General features: G+C 35.7%; 1 protein-coding gene across 5 annotated transcripts in view; it reads left to right on the top strand.

Annotated features, from left to right (window-relative positions):
- LOC115434057 (stromal membrane-associated protein 1-like) overlaps nucleotides 1–21882 on the top strand; it is a 255969-nt gene that overhangs the window by 171551 nt on the left and 62536 nt on the right. For all 5 annotated transcript variants that reach the window (XM_030155725.1, XM_030155722.1, XM_030155724.1 and 2 more), the window contains one exon: nucleotides 7053–7174. In XM_030155725.1, coding sequence (XP_030011585.1) covers nucleotides 7053–7174 — 122 coding nt within the window. The remainder of the gene's footprint in view (nucleotides 1–7052; nucleotides 7175–21882) is intronic.

Genomic DNA, 21882 nt, shown 5'->3' with positions numbered 1-21882 from the left:
CTCCACAGGGTGGCTGGGCGCACCCTTAGGGATAGGGTGAGGAGCTCAGTCACCAGGGAGGAGCTCGGAGTAGAGCCGCTGCTCCTCCAAATTGAGAGGGGCCAGCTGAGGTGGCTCGGGCATCTGTGTCAGATGCCTCCTGGACGCCTCCCTGGGGAGGTGTTCCAGGTATGACCCACCAGGAGGAGGCCTCAGAGAAGACCTAGGACATGCTGGAGAGACTATGTCTCTCGGCTGGCCTGGGAACACCTTGGGGTCCCCCTGGAAGAACTAGAGGAGGTGTCTGGGGAGAGGGAAGTCTGGGCATCCCTGCTTAGACTGTTGCCCCGGCGACCCGGCCTCGGATAAGCGGAAAAAAATGAATGGATGGAAGTTATGTTTGCGCAGTCTGAGGGTCAATGCAAAAGCAACTAGTATTTATCATTGTATAATCAATTTATTATCATCTATTTATTGTATATGCACTGCATTTTATTGGATTATTTATTTTATTGGGCTTGTTTTTATTGCCATTTTTTACTGCAATTTCAAAGGAAGAGACTGCTACATTACTTTTCATTGTAGCATAACATTGACTATAAAGTTCTATTCTATTCTATTCTATTCTATTCTATTCTATTCTATTCTATTCTATTCTATTCTATTCTATTCTTTTCTTTTAGTTAAGTTTGGCTTTTGAGCTAATTTCAAAATGATCTGCCTACACTAAAAATAGCTATTTATCTATTTGCTAATATATAAATTAATTTATACTTGTGTGTGTCTGTGTAGAAAGAAAGAAAGAAAGAAAGAAAGAACGATCCAGAACAAGTTCCACTTAAATTATTGCAGTAATAAACTGTCATTATTAATTAATAGTTTAATATTCTAGCAAGTAATTATGTATATATCATCATAAAGGTATTCATGTTAAGTCAGGTATTAATTTATCCAGTATTTGGTAGGTTAGAGACACTATTACTTGAGTTAAAGGAGTTGGAGCTGAAATGTGCTGTAGACATAACCACTGTTATTGTAAAGTTCCCAACCTCCATCTGCAGCTCTCTCCTCTCAGTCCAAATCCAAAGACTAAATGTAAATATAGTTGACCTTGTGTCATGTTCAATATTCTGTTGTGAATAAAGTTATAGTGGAGGTTTAAAAGGACACAGGTTGGCCTTTTCTCACCTTCTCAGAAAAAGCGTTTTCCTTGTACCCTGCAGTCTGACTGAAGGAGCACAGACTTTTTCACACTTCAAAAGGGCTAAATTATGGATGTTTCATCACTGTGGTTATATAAATGACCTCTACTCCTCACTCGCTCAGTCTCATCCACTCTCCTGCCTTTCTCATACTCCTTACCTCCTACCCACAACATTCTCGTCATGTTAATGCTGTCATATTAACAATTTCTATAATATAATCTTCTATACACCTAATGGCTTTTGCAGCTATAGACTCCTTTGAAGGATTAAATACCTGGAAATGGTAACCTATAAATAAAGTCTTTATGATCTTCACGATTCACAGCTTTATGCATTAAAGGTGTTGCTCACCTTTATGGTAAAATAAATAAAATAAAAGTATTTGCTCTTTCTCTGATGGTTAATTGAGAAGATATGATTCTGTGTTAAGTTGGAACATAAATGTTTTTGGACTAATGTTTTCAAGCCTTGAATTTTCATTTTGGATGTTGTCGTTTTGGCTTTTCGGAGCCAGAAATCACCCCATAAGGACTAAAGAGCAGAGCTGTTGACTAGAAAAAGAGCAAGATGTAAATGGAGGAGTCATTTAAAAAAGGACACATACATATACATACATATGGACCATGAGTCTTTAATAAAGCTTATCTATCTATCTATATAATGCTGTAAAAAAAAAAAAAAATAGCAGACATCTGACATCAACGACCAATTTAATCTCAAGTGGATCGGATCAGTAAAATACTATCGTAATAACCTATAAATACTCACAACTCCAAAAGTTTCTCTTTGAAAATGTAAATATTTTCATTTCATTTTACTTTATTTACCCTAAAACAAACTATCATTTCACAAAAACCGTGAAACCAATAACCGAATACCAATAACCGTCGTCCAATAACACTGGTCTACAAGGGAAATGCTTCCAGAATAAAAGTAATGAAATTTTACCACATGAGAGTCACTGATAAAGAAAAATCAAGTCAAAAATGCTGGTAGGCTGAACTTTCCAAGATTCAGCCTTGGGTCAAAATGTGAAATTCAAGAATTAACGAGAGAATGGGTTTGACTCAAAAGGAATATTTGTCTCAGAGCTACAAGATCTACTTCAAAACACTGTCTGCACATTAGAATACATTCACTTTACAGGTTCTATTTAGTGGAAGATCTATAAAACTATTATATAAATGTACATAAACCAATATATATGTGTAATAACACTTAATCATATACCTTGAAAACATTAGCAAACCAGCACTTTTGTCATTTATTTTCCAATTAATCTTATTAAAATACGTAACATTTAGCACATTTAATCTCTGAAGCAAATCATTTTAAAAAATTGTAGACCAGTGTAACCGAAGGGTTGGCGGTTCGAATCCCACTCTATCCTAGTCAGTCCGTTGTGTCCTTGGGCAAGACACTTCACCCTCCTTGCCTCCAGTGCCACTCAAACTGGTGTATGAATGCGTATGAATGTTTGGTGGTGGTCGGAGGGGCTGTAGGCGCGAATTGGCAGCCACGCTTCTGTCAGTCTGCCCCAGGGCAGCTGTGACTACAAATGTAGTTTACCACCACCAGAGGGAGAATGTGAGAGTGAATGAATAATGGATCAATCATGTAAAGCGCTTTGGGTGTCTAGAAAAGCACTATACAGGGTGGGGAAGCAAAATTTACAATATTTTGAGGCAGGGATTGAAAGACAGTGTATGACCAATTAGTTTATTGAAAGTCATGAGAATTTATTTGCCACAAGAAAATTTCCATAATAGAAAATGTTTTTATTCTATGTGTCCTCCTTCTTTCTCAATAACTGCCTTCACACGCTTCCTGAAACTTGCGCAAGTGTTCCTCAATATTCGGGTGACAACTTCTCCCATTCTTCTTTAATAGTATCTTCCAGACTTTCTCGTAATAGTTTTGCTCATAGTCATTCTCTTCTTTCCATTATAAACAGTCTTTATGGACACTCCAACTATTTTTGAAATCTCCTTTGGTGTGACGAGTGCATTCAGCAAATCACACACTCTTTGAAATTTGCTTTCCTGATTATGAGGGCTGTTCAATAAGTTCATGGCCTCACCCAGAACAGAACAACACAGACTGATAATTTATATTTTATTTTTCAACATAATCTCCATTTACAGCAATGCACTTGGTCCATCGATGTTCAAGCATCACTATCCCATCACGAAAGAATGTAACATCCTGTATTATAACAACCAGTATTTCTGGGTGAGGCCATGAACTTATTGAACAGCCCTCGTACTCATATGGGCAAAAGTTTCTGAAAAGGTATGGATAATAGTGTTAAGTATGATTATGACATCAATATATGTTTGGTTTCAAAACAATTGGCGTAGTGCCTGCTGAGAAAAAACAACTAAATGTTCATTGTAAATTTTGGTTCCCCATCCTGTATAAAATCCAATCCATTAAAAACGTGAATAGCCTGAAACAAATACAAACAGTTTGAAATGTCTGAAGTGCAACTTTACCAATATTCTGCCTGTTATTAAATGTTTTGTGTATTTGCTGATCCACTGTGATCTGTAATGTGTAAATGATAAACTGAGACATAATATTGTTCAAATTGCACTGAGTTTTCTTAAGAAATTTCAGTTTGTTCATGTCATTCACATTGTTTTAAAGGATACTTGGCAGTTGTAAACATTTTCATTGCATAATTTTACTTTTTTCACTCTAAAACATAGAGCAAAGTTTGGATTTGACATTATTTATATATTATTATGTTATTATTTTACTGGTCCGGCCCACTTTAGATCAAATTTGGCTTAATGTGGCCCCTGAACTAAAATGAGTTTGACACCCCTGCTTTAATGTAAAAAGGAAATAAGTGCAGTAAAGCTAAAAGTACAATATCTGCTTCTGAAATGCAATGCAGGTCAAGTATAAAATATAAAAAGGAAATACTTCATTAAATTGCGTCTTGTCAAGTACTTACATCTCACCAGTCTTCAGACATGTAGGCTAGACTACTCTGAGTACTCTAAAGGTTTATTGTGTATTTATATGCGCGCCACAGCAATTGACATTTCGACTTGTACATGGAAACGCACCAGTATCACATTATTATGACTGTGCCATTTTAGCGAACCAATAAATCAACAGCGACTCAGTGTACACATTAGACGAACTGTTTGTATTTCACAGCACACATTTTGACTTGTCAGTGCTGGAAACAAAGCAGTGGAACTAATAACAATAATGATGGCCGCGTTCCATCCGGATGCCTCAAGCAGCCCATGACAGATAATCTACATGCACAATAGTCCTGGATTTGGCACACCTAAATGAAATTAATGACAAGGAGAGAGGTTTTTTTTGTTTGTTTTTGTTTTTTATTTTGAGTGATCCACTTTAATATTCATGGTACTCCACCTGAACTTATAGACCCGACACACAAAAGTCAAATATATGTGCAATTACAGCAAATTAATTAGCGAGTTCTATTCTGACGGCAAAGTCAGGCTCATTAATTTAGTCATTTTCAGTACGACATTGACTACAGAAGGAGCACAAGTCTTGAGGAAATTCCAATTAACAAGTATGCTAATTGTAAATTAAGCTGTTTGGGGTGTTACGACTGTGTGTGAATGCATAAATCTAACAAATTTAGTTTGCATATGTAAAGGTCACATTGAATAATTCCTCTTTGTCAGTGGACTAACTTGACTGCTTTTTTTTTTCTTCTGTGAATTTATAACTGAGTTTCTGCCTTCCACTGTATGAATATATTGACTCACAGTTGCAAAAGGTGCACAAACCTCGCTCTAAAAATATGTCAAATTTACTGTAGTGATAAACTTTCTTCCCTCAAGACCCTAAAGATACATATGTTTTTTTCTCAGGGCCCAAACTAACAAAAATAGACCATGAACTACCATAAAACTGCTGGTAAAAAGAAACACAGCAAACCTTACACTTACAACATATCTGAAATGTCTTTAATAACAGAAGTATATCACAGAAATAGCAATCAAATCACATTCTCTGAAAATCAAACAAACTGAGAAACTGAAAAATGAGGTCCCGGGTCAATGTATCTTTTGGTAATTGGATTTTCTTTTCACAAACAAAACAAAAACTAGTAGTTAATTGATTTTCGTTTTAAAATAGAGGAGTTAAAGTTGAATTTCAAGGCGTTTTTCTTCTTCAGTGTCAAAAGAGATCAACCAAATTTAAAAAACAGATTGATTTTCATTTTCTCTTTCTAATAAGAAAACAGAAAGTTCCTCTCTCCTCACACACACACACACACACACACACACACACCAGTGTATAATGATTAATATGTGCTCAGTATCTGTTTTTGTCTTGTCTTGCTTGTTGTCATATCTTTCACATGTTTGGTTATGTTTTCAACAGCAACCACTTGGCCACCTTGTCCCACGGTCTTGTCTTTTGTGTCTTTTGTCCACTCCCTGTACACTTTCGTCTACATGAGCCCTCCCTCTATGTATATGTATACAAGCAAGGAATGGATGAACATATGAATATAAAGTTGGAGTTATAAAGTTGAAAATAAACGTGGAGATGGTTACACAAGCTGTAAGTAAAAATAAAGCTGTCCTCCGAAGAGGGAGGGTAACTGCGGGTTTAAGAAAGAAAAAACAAACAAACAAAAAAAAAAGAAGGTTGCTACCTGACAGAAATGGAAAAACAGACCAAAACAGCTTGTTTTTTCATTTTCTGAGACCAGATGTTGTCATTTTCAAGGAAAGAGCACTAATGGGTCATGCTAGGTCACAAAGATTCTTTACGAGCGATGGGTTTGTATGAATCTTCCAGTTTGTACGAAATCTGGAGTTCGTAGATATTTGTGGAGGGAGCATGTCTACGAGGTTCAGATTTCGTATAAACTGGAAGATTTGTATATTTCTTCAGTTTTCTCTGTTTCTGAGAAATTAACCCTTAGTTTCAATCTGAGCTGCTTTGAACATCTACATCAGGGGTGTCAAACTCATTTTTGTTCAAGGGCCACATTCAGCTAAATTTGATCTGAAGTGGGTCGAACCAGTAAAATAATAACATAATAATATATAAATAATGTCAACTGCAAACTTTCCATATGTTTTAGAGCGAAAAAAGTAAATTTATATTATGAAAAGGTTTACATCTACGAACTATCTTTTCAAAAGATGTGAATAACATGAACAAACTGAAAAAGTAAATGTAATTTTAACAATATTACACTTCAGTTTATCATGGACACATGTACATTATAACTTACAGATCACAGTGGATCTACAAATACACAAAACATTTAATAAACAGAATCTTGTTAAAATTGTACTTACCTCTCTTAAGACATTTCAGGTTGTTCATATTTGTTCAGGTTATTCACATTTTTTGTGAAATTATACTTTGTTTTAGTGTAAATACATGAAAATATTTACATTTACAAAAAGAAAAATTTGCAGTTGACATTATTTATATGTTATTATGAATATTATTATTATGAATCCTGTCCACTTGAGATTGAATTGGTCTGAATGTGGAACCTGAACTAAAAGGATTGTTAATATCTTTGTGAAATTTTTGCATTTCACAAATTCATCCCAAGGGCCGGACTGGACCCGTTGGCGGGCCGGATTTGGCCCCCGGGCCACATGTTTGACATCTGTGATCTACAAGATCAGTGAATTAAATATAGGAAAATAGCTGATTTTCACTTAAAAAAAAATGCAAAATACAGAAGATAATATTGGAATAAATGGTGAGAAATCAAAATAGAGAAAAATTCATTTTGGAACTGCCACAAAAGTAACACTGAGTCTTTATGGGTTAAAGAGAAAAAAACATTATTTTGGAAATAATATAACTGTTTCCTCTCTGTAATGTTGTCAGATGCTCCAGAAAGCGGTGGGAAGAGCCCCAGTGGTGCTGCACCAATCAGCGACGACCTGGACATCTTTGGACCAATGGTGTCCAACCCTCTCCCCTCGTCCAACAACACACAGCAGGCCCAGGTAACACACACGCACACAAACACACAAAAAGGCTTTCATCATCTCCTTATCACCACAGGCAGGCTGCTGCATGCAGTCTGTGGAGACCTCCATGATGCAAATGCACACCAGCACATACACAGTCCTCACAAATGCCATCTCCCTCATACGTGCTGACACACACACTCTGAGGATCATATCAAAGCAAACTGTAATAGACTCTCCTTTATGGAATTAATATTATCAGTGTCCTTCAAAGGAGAATGAGTGAGGTCCTGTGTACAGAGTGGAATGATGGAGTGGGCTGTCATGAAGAGAGCAGCCGGAACACTCAAGTATTATTAATGTTTACTGTATATTTTTAGACTATTGCAATAATACTCCAACTGTAAGTGTCTAGTGATGATACTGATAAAATGAAAAAAGTTGGAAGCCTTTTGGTGCAAGTTGGGAGATAAGAACGAGATATAAACTATGGCTGCACCCAATTCAGAACTTTATCAATCAAACAGGATGATTAGATAAAGATTTGGCTCCGGCTCCTTTTGTTATATGGACGGTCTGCATCGTAAAAATATACTGGCATGAGTTTCACTGAGGATTTTGACCACATTATCTATGCGTTAAGAAGTCAGTGATGTGTGTGCTCTACTGTCACACATAGATTTCACAAAACTGGAAGTTATCTCATACTAAACAAAGATCTGCAGCATGATATTAAGTTGTAATTTTTTTTTTTTGCATTAAAAGAAAGTTATCCTGTCACAATATTTAAATACTTGTGATCATTTTACATGCACATAATAATAGTGAAAAATTGGGTGAAACTGATGGAAATCTCTACATCAGTGTTTTTCAACCTTAGGGTCGGGACTCCACATGGGGTCACCTGAAATTTTTAGTAATTGATAAAAATAAAAAATAAAAACTTATTAATAAAAAATATAATGGTGAGTTGACAGAGACAATCACAATAAATAAAAGACATGACAAACTCTGAAGCTGAAACTGAAGCACTGTGGTACTGTTTATCTTTCAAATGTTGATTGTGGTCGGTTTAAGATGCTGCAGCTCTTTCATAATTCATAGTTTGAGTTATTGTTCTTTCATTCAAACTGCTACTTTATATATATATATATGTATATATATATATATATATATATATATATATATATATATATATATATATATATATATATATATATATATATATATATATATATATATATATATATATAAAATGTCATTTTTCAAGAAGGTTTTGTGCAGAAAAAAAATAAATAAATAAAATAAGAACATTTCAAAAGGGGTGTACGTAATCAAATAAATTATAACAATATACAGGGAAATACAGTTTTCTAAAGAAAAGACATATAAATAAGATAAGATACAAATTAAAAAAAAAAAAAAAAAAAAGATTTACACAAAGTCTGGTTCTCGTAATAAGATGTATGTGCTCCATTTCTGCCAGATTCTATCAAATCCATCATTTTGGAGTCTGTTCAAACAGCTACTTTTTTAAAACATATATATAATTTTATTTTTCAAGAAGGTTTTGTACAGAAAAGAAAAATAAAATAAGAACATTTAAAGAGGGGTGTACATAAATAAATTACAATAACAATATACAGGGAAATACAGTTTCCTAAAGAAAAGAGAATATGCAAATAAAACATAAATAAAAAAAGATTTACACAAAGTCTGGTCATCTTAATAAGATATATATCCTCCATTTCTTCCATATTTTATCAAATCTATCATTTTGGAGTCTGTTCAAACTGCTACTTTAGCCATATTTCTGTATTATAACCTGCTACATTTGTCTGGTTTCGTGAATCTTCGATAAATGTAGTTGAGTACCTGGTTCCTGAGCTCATTACACTTTCCAAACAGCTCTTGTTACAGCAGAATTCCCTTAAACGTTGCTCACTAATCAATATGACCAAGCACATTTACACATCAAAACAGAGCAGCAGCTGTAAGTGACACTATCAGAAACAGACGGTGAGCTCTGCAGAGGAATAAATATATAACGGACCGATAATAACAATGACTGTTAAATGTGCTGCTGTGACACTTTTAATGCTGACACCGTGAAACCGACTTCTTCTGTGATAAGATGTCTTTAACTAAAACGCTGCAGACTAAAGTTTAACCATCTAAATGATTAAAAGCACAGCAGGCAATGAAATCTAAGAAGGTCCAATAAAAAAGGGCATGACTCAGTTTGTTTATGTATGTGGATATGTGTGAGCATGTGGCTCCAAATATATTTTAACTTTAAAGAGGGAAGAGAAAACAGTGGAAAGTAGAGCATGTTTGCTAACTATTGAAGTAGACTGTGAGAAGGATTTTTACATATAAAAGAGAAGCTGAGTAATCACCTCATCTGGGTTTTAAAGAGGCAGTGCTCAGAGTTTTCCAACACCCTGGTATGCAGTATCGGTGCCATATACATAAACATCTGCAGCTCTTTGGATTTGACTTTTTTTATTTTGCCTGTATTTTTTTCTGACCTCTTTATAGCAGGTTCTTTTCAGTTCATCATTTCATTTCATTTGGGCATTTCATAAAAGCCCAAAACATCCTGTAGAGAAAATATTTTGGGATTTCAAGGTGAAATATGAGGAACGAAGGGTATCTTCTTCTGATGATTTTATTTTATTTTTTTTTTACTTTAATAACGTAAAAAAAAAAATGATACAGTGAAAAAAGTATGTTGTGAATGTTAGTAATATCTCCTAGTATCTTGTGATGACTGTGATTGATACACATGCCACTATATGAATAAGGGCATTACTAGCTGTCATTGTTGTCCATGTCAAGCACAGAGGTATTGTATGTCTTGTTTGTTGAAGAGCATTTATATTTACTTTATTTATTATGTCCACAGTGTTTCTGTCTGGGTGCTTCCATGAAACCGGTACCTAAAAGCAGGACATGGGGCTAAAAATTCAGACTAGATATAAACTAATGTTATGAAGCAAATTTGGAAGCACTTTGGGTCTATTTTAAAAATAAATATTTACTGAGATAAAAGAGAAACTATTTTTCAGACAAAACACATTTTTATATTATTTTAAACAAAAATATGCATGTAACACGGTAAAAAGGACACGAAAATTATGCCCTATTATTTTTTAAAATATCTGTTTATTCTCTCACAGGTACATTTTGGGAATTGAAGAGAATATGCATGGCAGGGTGTTTCACAAAAATGACCGCTGTTGCAAAATCACTCAAGATTTATATGTGTTTAAATGGGCAGGTTCCACATGTAACACGAGTGGACACGATGGGTTATACACGAAACCTGGAATGAGACTAAGATTCATGAAAAACCTGCATGTTTGGATTAAAAAAACCACCAGGATCATCAAATTTAACACAGTGTCTTTATTTATAGCGGTATATAAGACCATTTCAAGCCATGTTTTCCAGATCAAATGCACTGACACCTAGGTAGCTTTTCATGTCCCAATTTCGATCCTATTTTCGGCCCCAATATTTTATTAACAATTTATTAATTTTGGGATGGCTTAGATCGAGAGTATAATTTTTTTTGCATTTATCTGAGGTCATCATTAGGTACATCCCGGGGGGAAATATGTCTCCATTTCTCTTTTATTATTAGGTCTAAAAAAACTGGCAAAGTGCCAGGTACCAAAATGAACCCAGTTCCATAGAAGCACCCATATAAGAAACTGTGCCAGTCCACTAGTCAATCACCATTACATTTGACATGTTTTATCTCCGGACTTTTGGCCAAAGGTCAAAAGTCAAGGTTACTCAGTCCTCATTTGTGTCAATGTCTACCTTGAGGTAATTCACAAATGTTCACTTAGATTTAAAGATGAACTGTTGTGCATTTGGTGGAGAAAGTTTGTTCTAAGCTCACAAAACACATTTTTGGCCATAAATTCTATTAATTTGAGAAAATTATACAATCAGTTAATAATAGAAATGTAGTGAACACATCTGACTGAACACAACAACAACAACAACAACATCATGATACAGTTCAAATACAGTTTGAGTGTGTTAAACTCCAGGGCTGCTACATACAGCTGCAAATTCGATCAGCAACAGATGCAATAATATATCTAAATGAAAAGATGTGCAATAATTTAATCAATACAATCAAGTGCAATAACAAAGTCAATAAAAACAAAGACAAGAATAAAACAAATGAAGAAATAAACAACAGTAATATGCAAATATGGCACTGTTGCACAAACTCACAGCTCAAGTCATTGCATGATGATCAGTAAAATCACATCAGTCAATCAGTTAATAAAAGCTTGAATGCCTTAACTATATTGACTCTGTGAAAATTACTGCCAAAATTTCACAATTTCATTGTGTTTTATTGTAACTTTTCAGCTATTAAGCTAGCTGTGCACAGACTAATGGACTTCTGTCTGGTCATAGAAAATGATCTGTAGTAGTTGCATCAACAACAGGAAACAACAAACAATGCAGTCTTTCAGATAAAATAAAAGTTCATCCATAGATCATATAGATAGAAACATTATTTTTTTAATAATACAGACCACAAATAAAGGCACAGAGTTAATAGAATTTACTTCCAGTTTAAATTTCATTCTCAGTATTGGTGAGAAAAGACATTTTCTTCATATCATTCAGGTCTGCTGGGAGTGTTTTTGTCACACACAGCTCTTGGAAAAGATTAAAGGTAGGGCAGAAGATTGAGGGCAGAGTGAGAAAAAATGAAGGGATGAATAAGAGAGTGAATAGAGCTGAGTGCCTCCTGTGAGTGTGTGTTTGGAGCCATGTTGGATGGTCCCCATTTTCTGGATAAATAAAACAGAACTATGTATCTGTGCTGAGAGAAAAAGAAGAAAGTAAAAAAGGAAGATGTGATGACATAGTGCACTTCTCTAGACGTTTGTCCTCACTCATTTTTCTTCTGTCTCTCCTTTATTGACTAGTTTCAGAGGGATGTCAAAGAGAAAAGGATGAGTTCAAAGGACCGATGTGGTCATGACCTTTCACCTCCACCACAAAAAAACATATACTGTATATAACGTTTCCTTAAAGGGTACCTGTTGTGAATTTTCATTACTAGCTATTTCAAAAGATCACCTACAATCATGTAAAAAATGATTAGACCATCAAAAGTCATCAAAAACAATGGTTATGCAATCAAATACTAACCCCTGTGTGTATCTTGTGACTAAAACAGACAGAAAAGAAAACATGGAATGCCTAAAAGCACTGTTTTTGTCAGTACAATGCCATAGCTACTGATGTAAGAACTGAAGTAATTTTGGTTATTATCAAGAAAACCATAGAAAATGGATAGATATCAGCTCTGAAATTAAACTCTTATGAGCTATTTTTGTTGTTATCAGTATATTTGTCCAAACAAATGTACCTTTAGTTTTACCAGGCATTAAAATGAAGAAGAAATTGAAGAAAACAAGGGTGGTCTAATAATTTTTTCAGCAACTGTATATTGCAACAAGCATCATGAAGCATTTCCATGGCAACACAATACAACACAATACTATATTCCATATATAGTATAGTAGTAGTAATATGCCATCAGGTAACTTATGTTAAGATAAAAAATACTGCAGCTGACAGTATATAGACATGCACAGACATGGACTGCACATTGAAATTAACCTTCTGCTTTTAACCCATCACTAGAACATACAGACTTCACACGCACTGCAGACTAGGAGCAGTGGGCTTGCCATATCAAGCACCCGGGGAGCAAATGGGGGGTTACATGCTTTGCTCAAGGGCACATCAGCAAACAACTTTTTTTGGGGACTTGCACCAGTGACCTCTCTTTCACAAGCCGACTCTCCAGCGTTCTAGGCCACAGCTGCCCATTGTCAAGTACACACGAGTACTAATTTGCTGCTGTCAGTCAGGCATGGTCAGCGACATGTCTCCTTCACTGGCTGTTCCAGCAGCGGTAGTGATGCAGACTGGTTGTATTATCCAATTAGCTGGGCTGTGATGGACTGGCCACTGACCCCGAGCAGCAGACACTAGTCTAAGATGATACATTATCAGCCAGTGTTGGGCCACATCCATAGGAGAACGGTGGAGTGCAAAGCTTACGCCTGCACAAACAACAAGCATAGAAATCCTGGAAATCTACTCAGTCTAGCTCACTGACTGCTGCTTGTTTACTCATACTCGATCAACTGGAATCAACGAGAGTATGTCACTTCTGGCTGACAATGGCTACTCCCCATGAGTTCTTCTTGGTAGTTCTTCTTGATTCAACTGGACTGGTTTTTCTCTTTTGAAAACGTTTCGTCTCTTATCCAAGAGACTTCTTCAGTTCAGTCCCCATAGGTTCTGGTGTAATGCTGCGTTCCAGGCAGGTTTTTGAGCCCGTAAGTCATGGCTTCAAACCATAACTCACGACTTTGTAACGTTCCAGGCAAGTCATGCCAAACTGCCTGAGCGCAAGGAAATGTGGTAGCTAGATGTAAACAAACCAGCATGACATAGGAGTAAAAATAGCACATAAGGCAAGAGAAGCTGTTACACCTTTTATGTTAAGTTATCGGTATATTTGGATACATATTTGGTATTAATTTATTCTTGTCCTTAATGGATTGAAAGCTAAATAGTGCTAGAGCAGCTGCTGATTTTGCAGAACATTTACCGATAAATAATGTCAGAGCAATACCTTATTTTAATAAACAATTTGGCATAAACACTGCATCCATTGGGGCCACCATTATTGTTTCTAGTACGAGTTCACAGGTGGGAAGTTGTGGGTTTGACTGCCATTCCAGTGCATTTTCACCGGTAGAAGGTTGGAAAAACATGAGCTACGGGTGGTCTGGAATGCACCATAATTCACATAATAAAAAGGTCCAGTGTGATGCATTTATATTGATTTTTTTTTCTGAATTTGCTCCTCTCTTGCTTATTAGTAATACATGAAGTACAATTAATGCCGTAGCATGACCATTAGAGGTACACTTTAATGTTGCACACACTCTCCTAGCATATGCACATACTGAATATAAAATGACGTCCTATATTCTATGGTACAAATCATACATGCATGCACTGCCGCATGTAAAATATAGATTTTTTTCTGTGACTCATGCCTGGATTTGGAGTTCACTTTTTTGCTCCATGACCTGTTCCTACATTTCAAGTCATATGTCATGATCAAACACACATGTGGCCTTGTCTATTGGGACCAAAACCAGGCAATACCTCACTGGAAACCTGGGCATGAAGAAAAATGATAGGCTGCTCTTACTGCAAGCCTCCATACTCTTTAATCTCCCTTCCATAGTGTTGGCTTTGCAGATATTTGTATCTCCATACATGCATTACTCCTACGTTCTCCTCATTATTGTGGATTCAAAGCAGCAGAACAGTATTTTAGCAGAAAGTTTTGATGTCGCTGGAAAAACCAGTCTGAACCACAAACCACCAACCTAATGATGCCTTGTTTACATGTGCGTGTCAGGGGCTACAGCAGCGATGTGCATAGATTTGTGAGTTACAGTGATTGTTACAGTAGGTGACAGATGCAAGCCCTGAAATTCGACTACACTTCGTTGATGGAGATTAAAGTTATCAGCCGTATGAGTTCTCCTGCAAGTTTGTAAAGCCGATGATTGTTACTGACGGAAACATAGATGGAGGCTTCTGAAGTGAACTGTTATCTTCTTTAAAGTCGCATAGAATATTCAGCACAGCACCGACTTCACTGTTAATGTAGTCATCCACATTAATGAGGGATCATATAGAAAGTCATTTGAAGAAGACGTAGGGTTATCAGATCTGATCCTGGTTCCGTGCGCAAAATATACAAAGGAAATGTCAGATTTGATAAAGATAACTGGTAAAATATGACTTGATTGTGCCATAACCTAGTATGTAAAGATCTTAAAGGGGTCATATTTTTGCTAAACCCACTTTTATTAGTCTTTGGTTCATTTATTTGTGTATTTGGACACTAATAGTTCCAAAAGTTTGAATTTGAATCCTCCAGGTGCTGCAAAGCTATCTTTATGTTCATTTTGGCAAAAAATCGAGTGGATTTCTACAACCCGTTTTAATTCCTGCTTAATTTGTTGCTTCTATGAGTAGTTACGTCATGACATTTGCACATATAAGGTCAAGACTTTCAACGAACATTTCTCAGAGTACGCCATAATTGTTTGTCAACAGCAGTGGTTGTAGTCCATATTGAAAATATGTCCAAACTTCAAGCCGATTAGCTAAAATGTTCAGTTGTTGGTTGAACAGGACAGAGCAGCACAGCCAGCAACCTAGAGGGGGTGGGGCATGAACTGGCTTATGTGCATTTAAAGGGCCAGCGCTCAAAATGACATTTCTGGTGTCATTACTCAGAAATAGTGTTGGATTCTTCATTTACTCAACCTGTGGAGTTGAATTAATGAAGAATTCAGACCCAAGTATAACATTTACAGTTTATGTAGACCACAGGGAAATCCTACTATATAAAGCATGTTTTGGCCCCGCCCCATGTCCCCGTGTCCCATCGATGTGTGATTGATGTTTGTTGCAGCACGGTAGGGCATACGGGTGCAATGCCACTGTTGCACCACGGGAGGGCGCTATCGTACAATGGCACCATGGCTACAATGCCACTAGTGTTTTAAAATGCATAATTCCACTTAAAAAAAGCAAAATATCACTCCTTTGATTTGACATTAACATCCCCCTACCTTCCATGACCACTACTGCCACCATAATATACAGGCAATTTGCACATATATAAGTGTTGTAAAATTTTAATGTTATTCTTCCTATAATCCTAACAGGTAATAAAGTTTTCTGAATGTTGAATGTAAATGTAGATGGAAGGAAGGAAACCTGATGGATAAGTATGAATCAAAACCCTTTGCATTTGCATCTGGAAGAGTAATACTACACAAGTCTATGTAGGTAGACTCTTTAGAAGCCACATGACCAAGCCTAATGGAATTTGTTTTCATTGTAGAATAATTTATATTATTTGTACAAAAGGGTAAAGCTGGTAAAAAGTGATAGGTGAAACTCACCAAACTGATGCTATTGCTATCGTAGAGACTCAATAGACAACAGTAAACTTAAAACAAAATAAAATAATTTGACATAACTAAGGCGTTTGGGAAAAAAAAAAGTTTTGTTCAATAAACAGAAGTTGATCTATCAATCAAACTCCAACTCTCAGACATCAGTACCTTTCACTAGCATTAAAATTTAATTAATAGAGCACAAACGTACAAAAGAAAGAGAATTGCACTTGCTAGAAACTCCAGATAAAGACAATGAGGCTGTAAAATAAAATATGTCTGAAGTTTATAGAGTTTGTGGAGAAGTTCAGTGGAAGTCAATTGGAGCCAGTTTTTTTTTTTTTTTTGTTTTGGATCCAGCATGTAACAGCTGTCAGTGGCATTACACTTTAAGATCCACACTGGCTTCAAGTTCAAGCCACAGTTGTTGCCACTTGGAATAGACATTCCATGATCAGCAGCATTCTTTCATTGACTCGCCAAGAGCCGTCTCCAGCAGCGGAAAGCAACGCCAGTGTTAACTCTCACTTTGTTTCCGTCACTTCTTTTCTTTGCTGTTTTCCATTGTGTCTGCTGTTCCTGTCAGAGAGACTGGTCTGTCCAAAGCAACACATTGTATTTGTACAAAACGTTTCATAAACAAAGGCAATTCCCTAAGCTGGAAGAGTACGGAAGAGAAACATCCATGCAGTAAGAAATAAGACTTAGGGTGCAACAAGATAAGACAAATGTTTTTAACCTACAACTTACTAAAATATTTTAAAGGGGTCATATTTTGCTAAACCCACTTTTATTAGTCTTTGGTTCATTTATTTGTGTATTTGGACTCTAATAGTTCAAAAAGTTTGAATTTGAACCCTCCAGGTACTACAAAGCTATCTTTATATTTATTTTGGCAAAAATCAAGTGGATTTCTACAACCCATTTTAAGTCCTTCTTAATTTATTGTGTCTATAACTAGTTACGTCACAACATTTGCACATATACGGTCAAGACTTCCAACGAACATTTCTCAGAGTAAGGAGAAATGAGACAGAGCCGCACGGTCAACAACCTGGAGGGGGTGGGGCATCAAGCGGCTCATTTGCATTTAAAGGGCCAGCGCTCCAAACAAACTTTCTGGTGTCATTACTCAGAAATAGGGTTGAAGATGGACCTGTGGAGTTGAATTAATGAAGAATTCAGACCCAAGCAGAGCATTTACAGTTTATGTAGACCACAATGTTTTAAAATGCATAATTCCATTAAAAAAAAACAAAAAAACAAAATATGACCCTTTTAAAAGTGGCAATGTTTCAAATGAGCTGAAGTTATTTAAGGGTTTTGTTTTGTTTTGTTTTTTTGGCAAAATCCAGTTACAAAACCATTAGTCAACCCTACTGGAGATGAGCTTCTCTTTGTGAAAACATTGATTACAGCTCTCTTTTGGAGTAGATAGAGGTCTGTCCTGGTTATTGCTTGGATATTGGGCAGCTAATCTCTGAAATATTATTCTTTTTTTATAATTTTTCTCATCTTGTGTGACGATGTGGAGTGGTGTTAAGATCCCTTTAACTAAAAATCCCAGAACAGATAAAACAAATACTGGGTCTTGATGGTAATTCACTTTTTTTGTGTCCGACATTGAAGGCAGGAGGGGATTTTCAGCTGGTGCGATCTGCAATCTGAACCTTTAACTTGGGAACTTCATTCTCTGTTGCCAATTTTAGTTGTAAACATTTTAAACAATAAATATTACATCTTAAGTCATCATTAGAAGATTTTGACAGAAGAGGTAGATGTAGGTGCACGTGGAAAATAAAAAAAAAGGAACTGGAGTGTATGATAAAGGTACTTGGAGTCAGTTAAAAAATGAATAATCCTTGGATAAAATCATGAATATTCAGCTCTGAAAATGCTGCAATGTGGAAAAGGAAATACAGAAGCGATGAAAAGGTGTTGATGTGTTTGACACGTAGCAGCTCCAGGCAGGTGTTTACCTTTAACTCAAAGGTTTAGGGGAGCTGGTTCAGTATGGCTCAGCTTTACACGAATACAAGTCGGTAATGTTGTTTCACTGTGGTTTTTCTTCCCTGTGGGCTGTTCTGGTTCTGCCTACACCTTAAACACTCCTCTTCCTCACAGTTCCTAAGCTCCACTTTTTTTTCTGTATGCATTCTGTCTCTTCTTCCCTTCTTGAATTTGTTTACATTGCTCCTCTCCTTTTTCTCCTCCTTGTCCCTCATATATCTTCTTCTTCTTACACTCTCTACAGTTCTTGCCTCATTGCATTTTTGTCCTTTCTTCTGCATATATTTCATCTTACCTTGATCCTCATTTATCAGTGTTTGCTGTATACAAACATATGCATAAATTATATACACAGCACGGGCTTCGCTGAGCTAAAAGTGTAATTTATGAACTTAGATTTATGCTTGAATGTGCATTAATTCAAATCCAGCCATTCTGCACAGAACAAAGAGGTCGACAAAAGAAAGACGGGTAAAAAGAGACAGAATGTACGAGTATGGCAGCTGAAACTACAAGTGCTAGTAAATAGCTGAAATAATGCATTCACTGACTGTTATTATGCATCTCTTAAACATTGCAGCTGTTCCAGTTCAGTTTATAGGAAATAAACAGCTTTAAATTAGATTGCCTGTGAAATTGTCATCAAAAAAAAAAAGCGCAACCCTTTTATTTATGGTGTTTGCTGAACTCAGCAGCCACCTTTTCATCATTGGATTTCACACCTGCTAACGTCTTATTATGCCACAGGTCAAGTTACTAGCCAAATGTAAGCCGTTTCTCGCAATGAAAATGTAAATTCATGCATTTCTGCCTTAGGCTAGATTTTAGCTGGTGCCTCTTACATCACAGCCAGTTTTTTTTTTTTTTTTTTTTTTTTCATTTTAAAAACCAAAAAACCTACAGTATTCATATATTTAACTTAAAGGGTCTATGTGTTGGTATTTAGAGTAAGCTGGATCCCCTTTCCCATCCCATTTGCAGCCTCTTACACTTGCCTGGCTCTGTTTTTATCACTTCTGTGTTGCCATTGAAATGCTATATGATGGTTGTTACACAATATACAGTCGCGGAAAAAAAATATTAGACCACCCCTTGTTTTCTTCAATTTCTGGTTCATTTTAATGTTTGGTGCAACTAAAGGTACATTTGTTGGGACAAATATAATGATAACAACAAAAATAGCTCATACAAGTTTAATTTCAGAGCTGATATCTAGACATTTTCTATGTTTTCTTGATAATACAATATCACTTCAGTTCTTACATCAATATCTATGGCATTGTACTGACAAAAACAGTGCTTTTAGGCATTCCATGTTTTCTTTTCTGTCTGTTTTAGTCACATGATACACACAGGAGTTAGTACTTGATTGCATAACCATTGTTTTTGATGACTTGATGGTCTAATAATTTTTTTTTCACGACTGTACATGCCCTATACATCTGTGTAACCAGCAGAATAAGTTCAGCAAAGCCAAATTTCAGAAAACAGTACTGTAGAAGCCAGTAATGTAATCACAACCGAAAACGTAATAACGGCCGATTACGTAATAAATTTGACATTTTTAAAATGTAATAGGCCGATAATGTAATAAAAGTCCTGAACCGATAACGTGATAACTTTTGGCCAATAACGTTATAACTTATTATGTTATTGGCTCGGTTATTACATTTGCAAAGACTTTTTTTTTTACAAGGCCAGTAACGTAATAACCAGCCAATAAGTTTTAACGTTATTTGCCAAAAGTTATTACATTTTCGGTTCAGGACTTTTATTACATTATTTGCCAGATATTACGTTATTGGCTTTTACATTTTAAAAATTTTTAAATTTATTATGTTATCGGCCATTATTACGCTATCAGCTGTTATTACATTATTGGCTTCTACAAGTACACAATGCAAACAGCAACCACTTAAATGGGAAAATATCAAAAACAAGTTAATAGTCAGAGACCAGCATATGTTATGAAAAATGTCATTAAAAAAAGATCAATGTGACAAACTTTGCACTGCTAAGCTAACGCTTGGCAGATCTAACAATTCACGTATTATTTCTCTACCACTAAAACCCACAGAACGAGAGCAAAAATAAAGTTTGCATTATGAATCAATTGTGACAAACTGTGTCTTATCTTTGCTGTTTTCTGATCATAACTCAGTTTTATTTAAATGAAGCTTCTAGTATCGGCTAATCCATTGTTTTGTGTTACATTGAAATGATTCTGACTACAAACAAATAACCCACAGTTTAACAGGTTAACTATAAAGGCAACCAAAGAACATGAATTGCCTTTGTTACAGGAAGTGTTTGTTTTCATTTTGGGATTTTTAGTGAAGCTCAACAGTAGGTAATTCTAAATAATTGAAAACAAGACTCTAATTTTTGTGTAATTATATACTAAATACAACATAAATGCTGGTTTTATTGTCCATTTCTCCAATTAGCTACTCCTACATTCCCCTAAATATGATGCACTGGACCTTTACAGAAATATTTGTTGATGCCTGAGGCTCAGATGTGCTGATGCGAGGAGATGCCTGCAGGTGGGCTAGAATTTGACAAAGTAGGATTCACGAAGTTCAGACGGTATCTAAAGAGAAAAAAAGGTATTGCAGAGTATTACATTATGTTAAAAAGCTGCTGGTTGTGAAACCCAGCCAATAATGATATCTAATTAACCATAAAACCCTAAGCACAAGCACACATTTATGCACAAAACATGTATTCATAGAGTATGTCTCTTACATGTGGCTCATAACCATTAATTAAAAATAGGGGATGGAAAAGGAAAAGCAGTTTAATTGACTATTGCCAGCAGGGCTAAGGGCAAACTTAGATGTAATTAAAAATGCGTGGTGTCTTGAGTCAGTAAATGGTGCAGCACAGAAAAACAGCATTTCTAAACATTCCACTGTAGGTTACACATATAAACAGTACCTCTGACCTTCCTTAATGAATCAGTATTTACCCAGACTATTGATTAAATTAGTCAAGGTTACTACCATTCAAAGTAAACTAGAAATGCGCAACACCAATGGTAATTATTATGCAATAAATAAACTATTTTCCAAAGCTTTTTTTCTTATCTCTTCGTCTTTTTTCCCGAAAACACAAGAGATTTTTTTTTTTTTTTGCACAACACATAAATATACATAGATATGTATATGGAGTATATGTATATATTTCTGGCTATATGTGTTATGGTGATTAGGTGGTTCTTCAACTTCTGTTCTAAATCCTCAAGTTTTAATTTTGGCTTACAGTATTTTTGATATTTGGAACCAGAAATGACAAAAATTTGGACAAAAGAGTGAAAGTTTGAAAACCACATGGGATGATGATATCAATAAACTTCATGAAACATTTCACTTACAAAATCATGTGATGCTCATATTATTAGAGCTGTCTGTCATGATTAGTCCCTTTTATCCAACAAACATAAACTCTGAATGTCCGATTAAGCCGGGGACTGTCAATCAGAGGCTGTACAGGAAACATCAAAGCCTTCTATTAGCTCTAAAATCTTATTAACAGAGGAATAATGTGCAAAAGCCCAACCAGAGGGTCCAAATTGAATGAATGACACCAGAATGACTCCTGGGGAAAAATGAGTGACCTAGTATTTTTTAAGAGAGGATGCTGATTAGGGGGCGGTGAAAATTCTTTCAAACTAGTTTG

Source organism: Sphaeramia orbicularis, chromosome 15, assembly GCF_902148855.1.
Source record: "Sphaeramia orbicularis chromosome 15, fSphaOr1.1, whole genome shotgun sequence".
Classification (NCBI taxonomy): domain Eukaryota; kingdom Metazoa; phylum Chordata; class Actinopteri; order Kurtiformes; family Apogonidae; genus Sphaeramia; species Sphaeramia orbicularis.
Note: the sequence above shows the minus strand (reverse complement) of the source record. Positions and strands in the feature narration are given on the sequence as shown.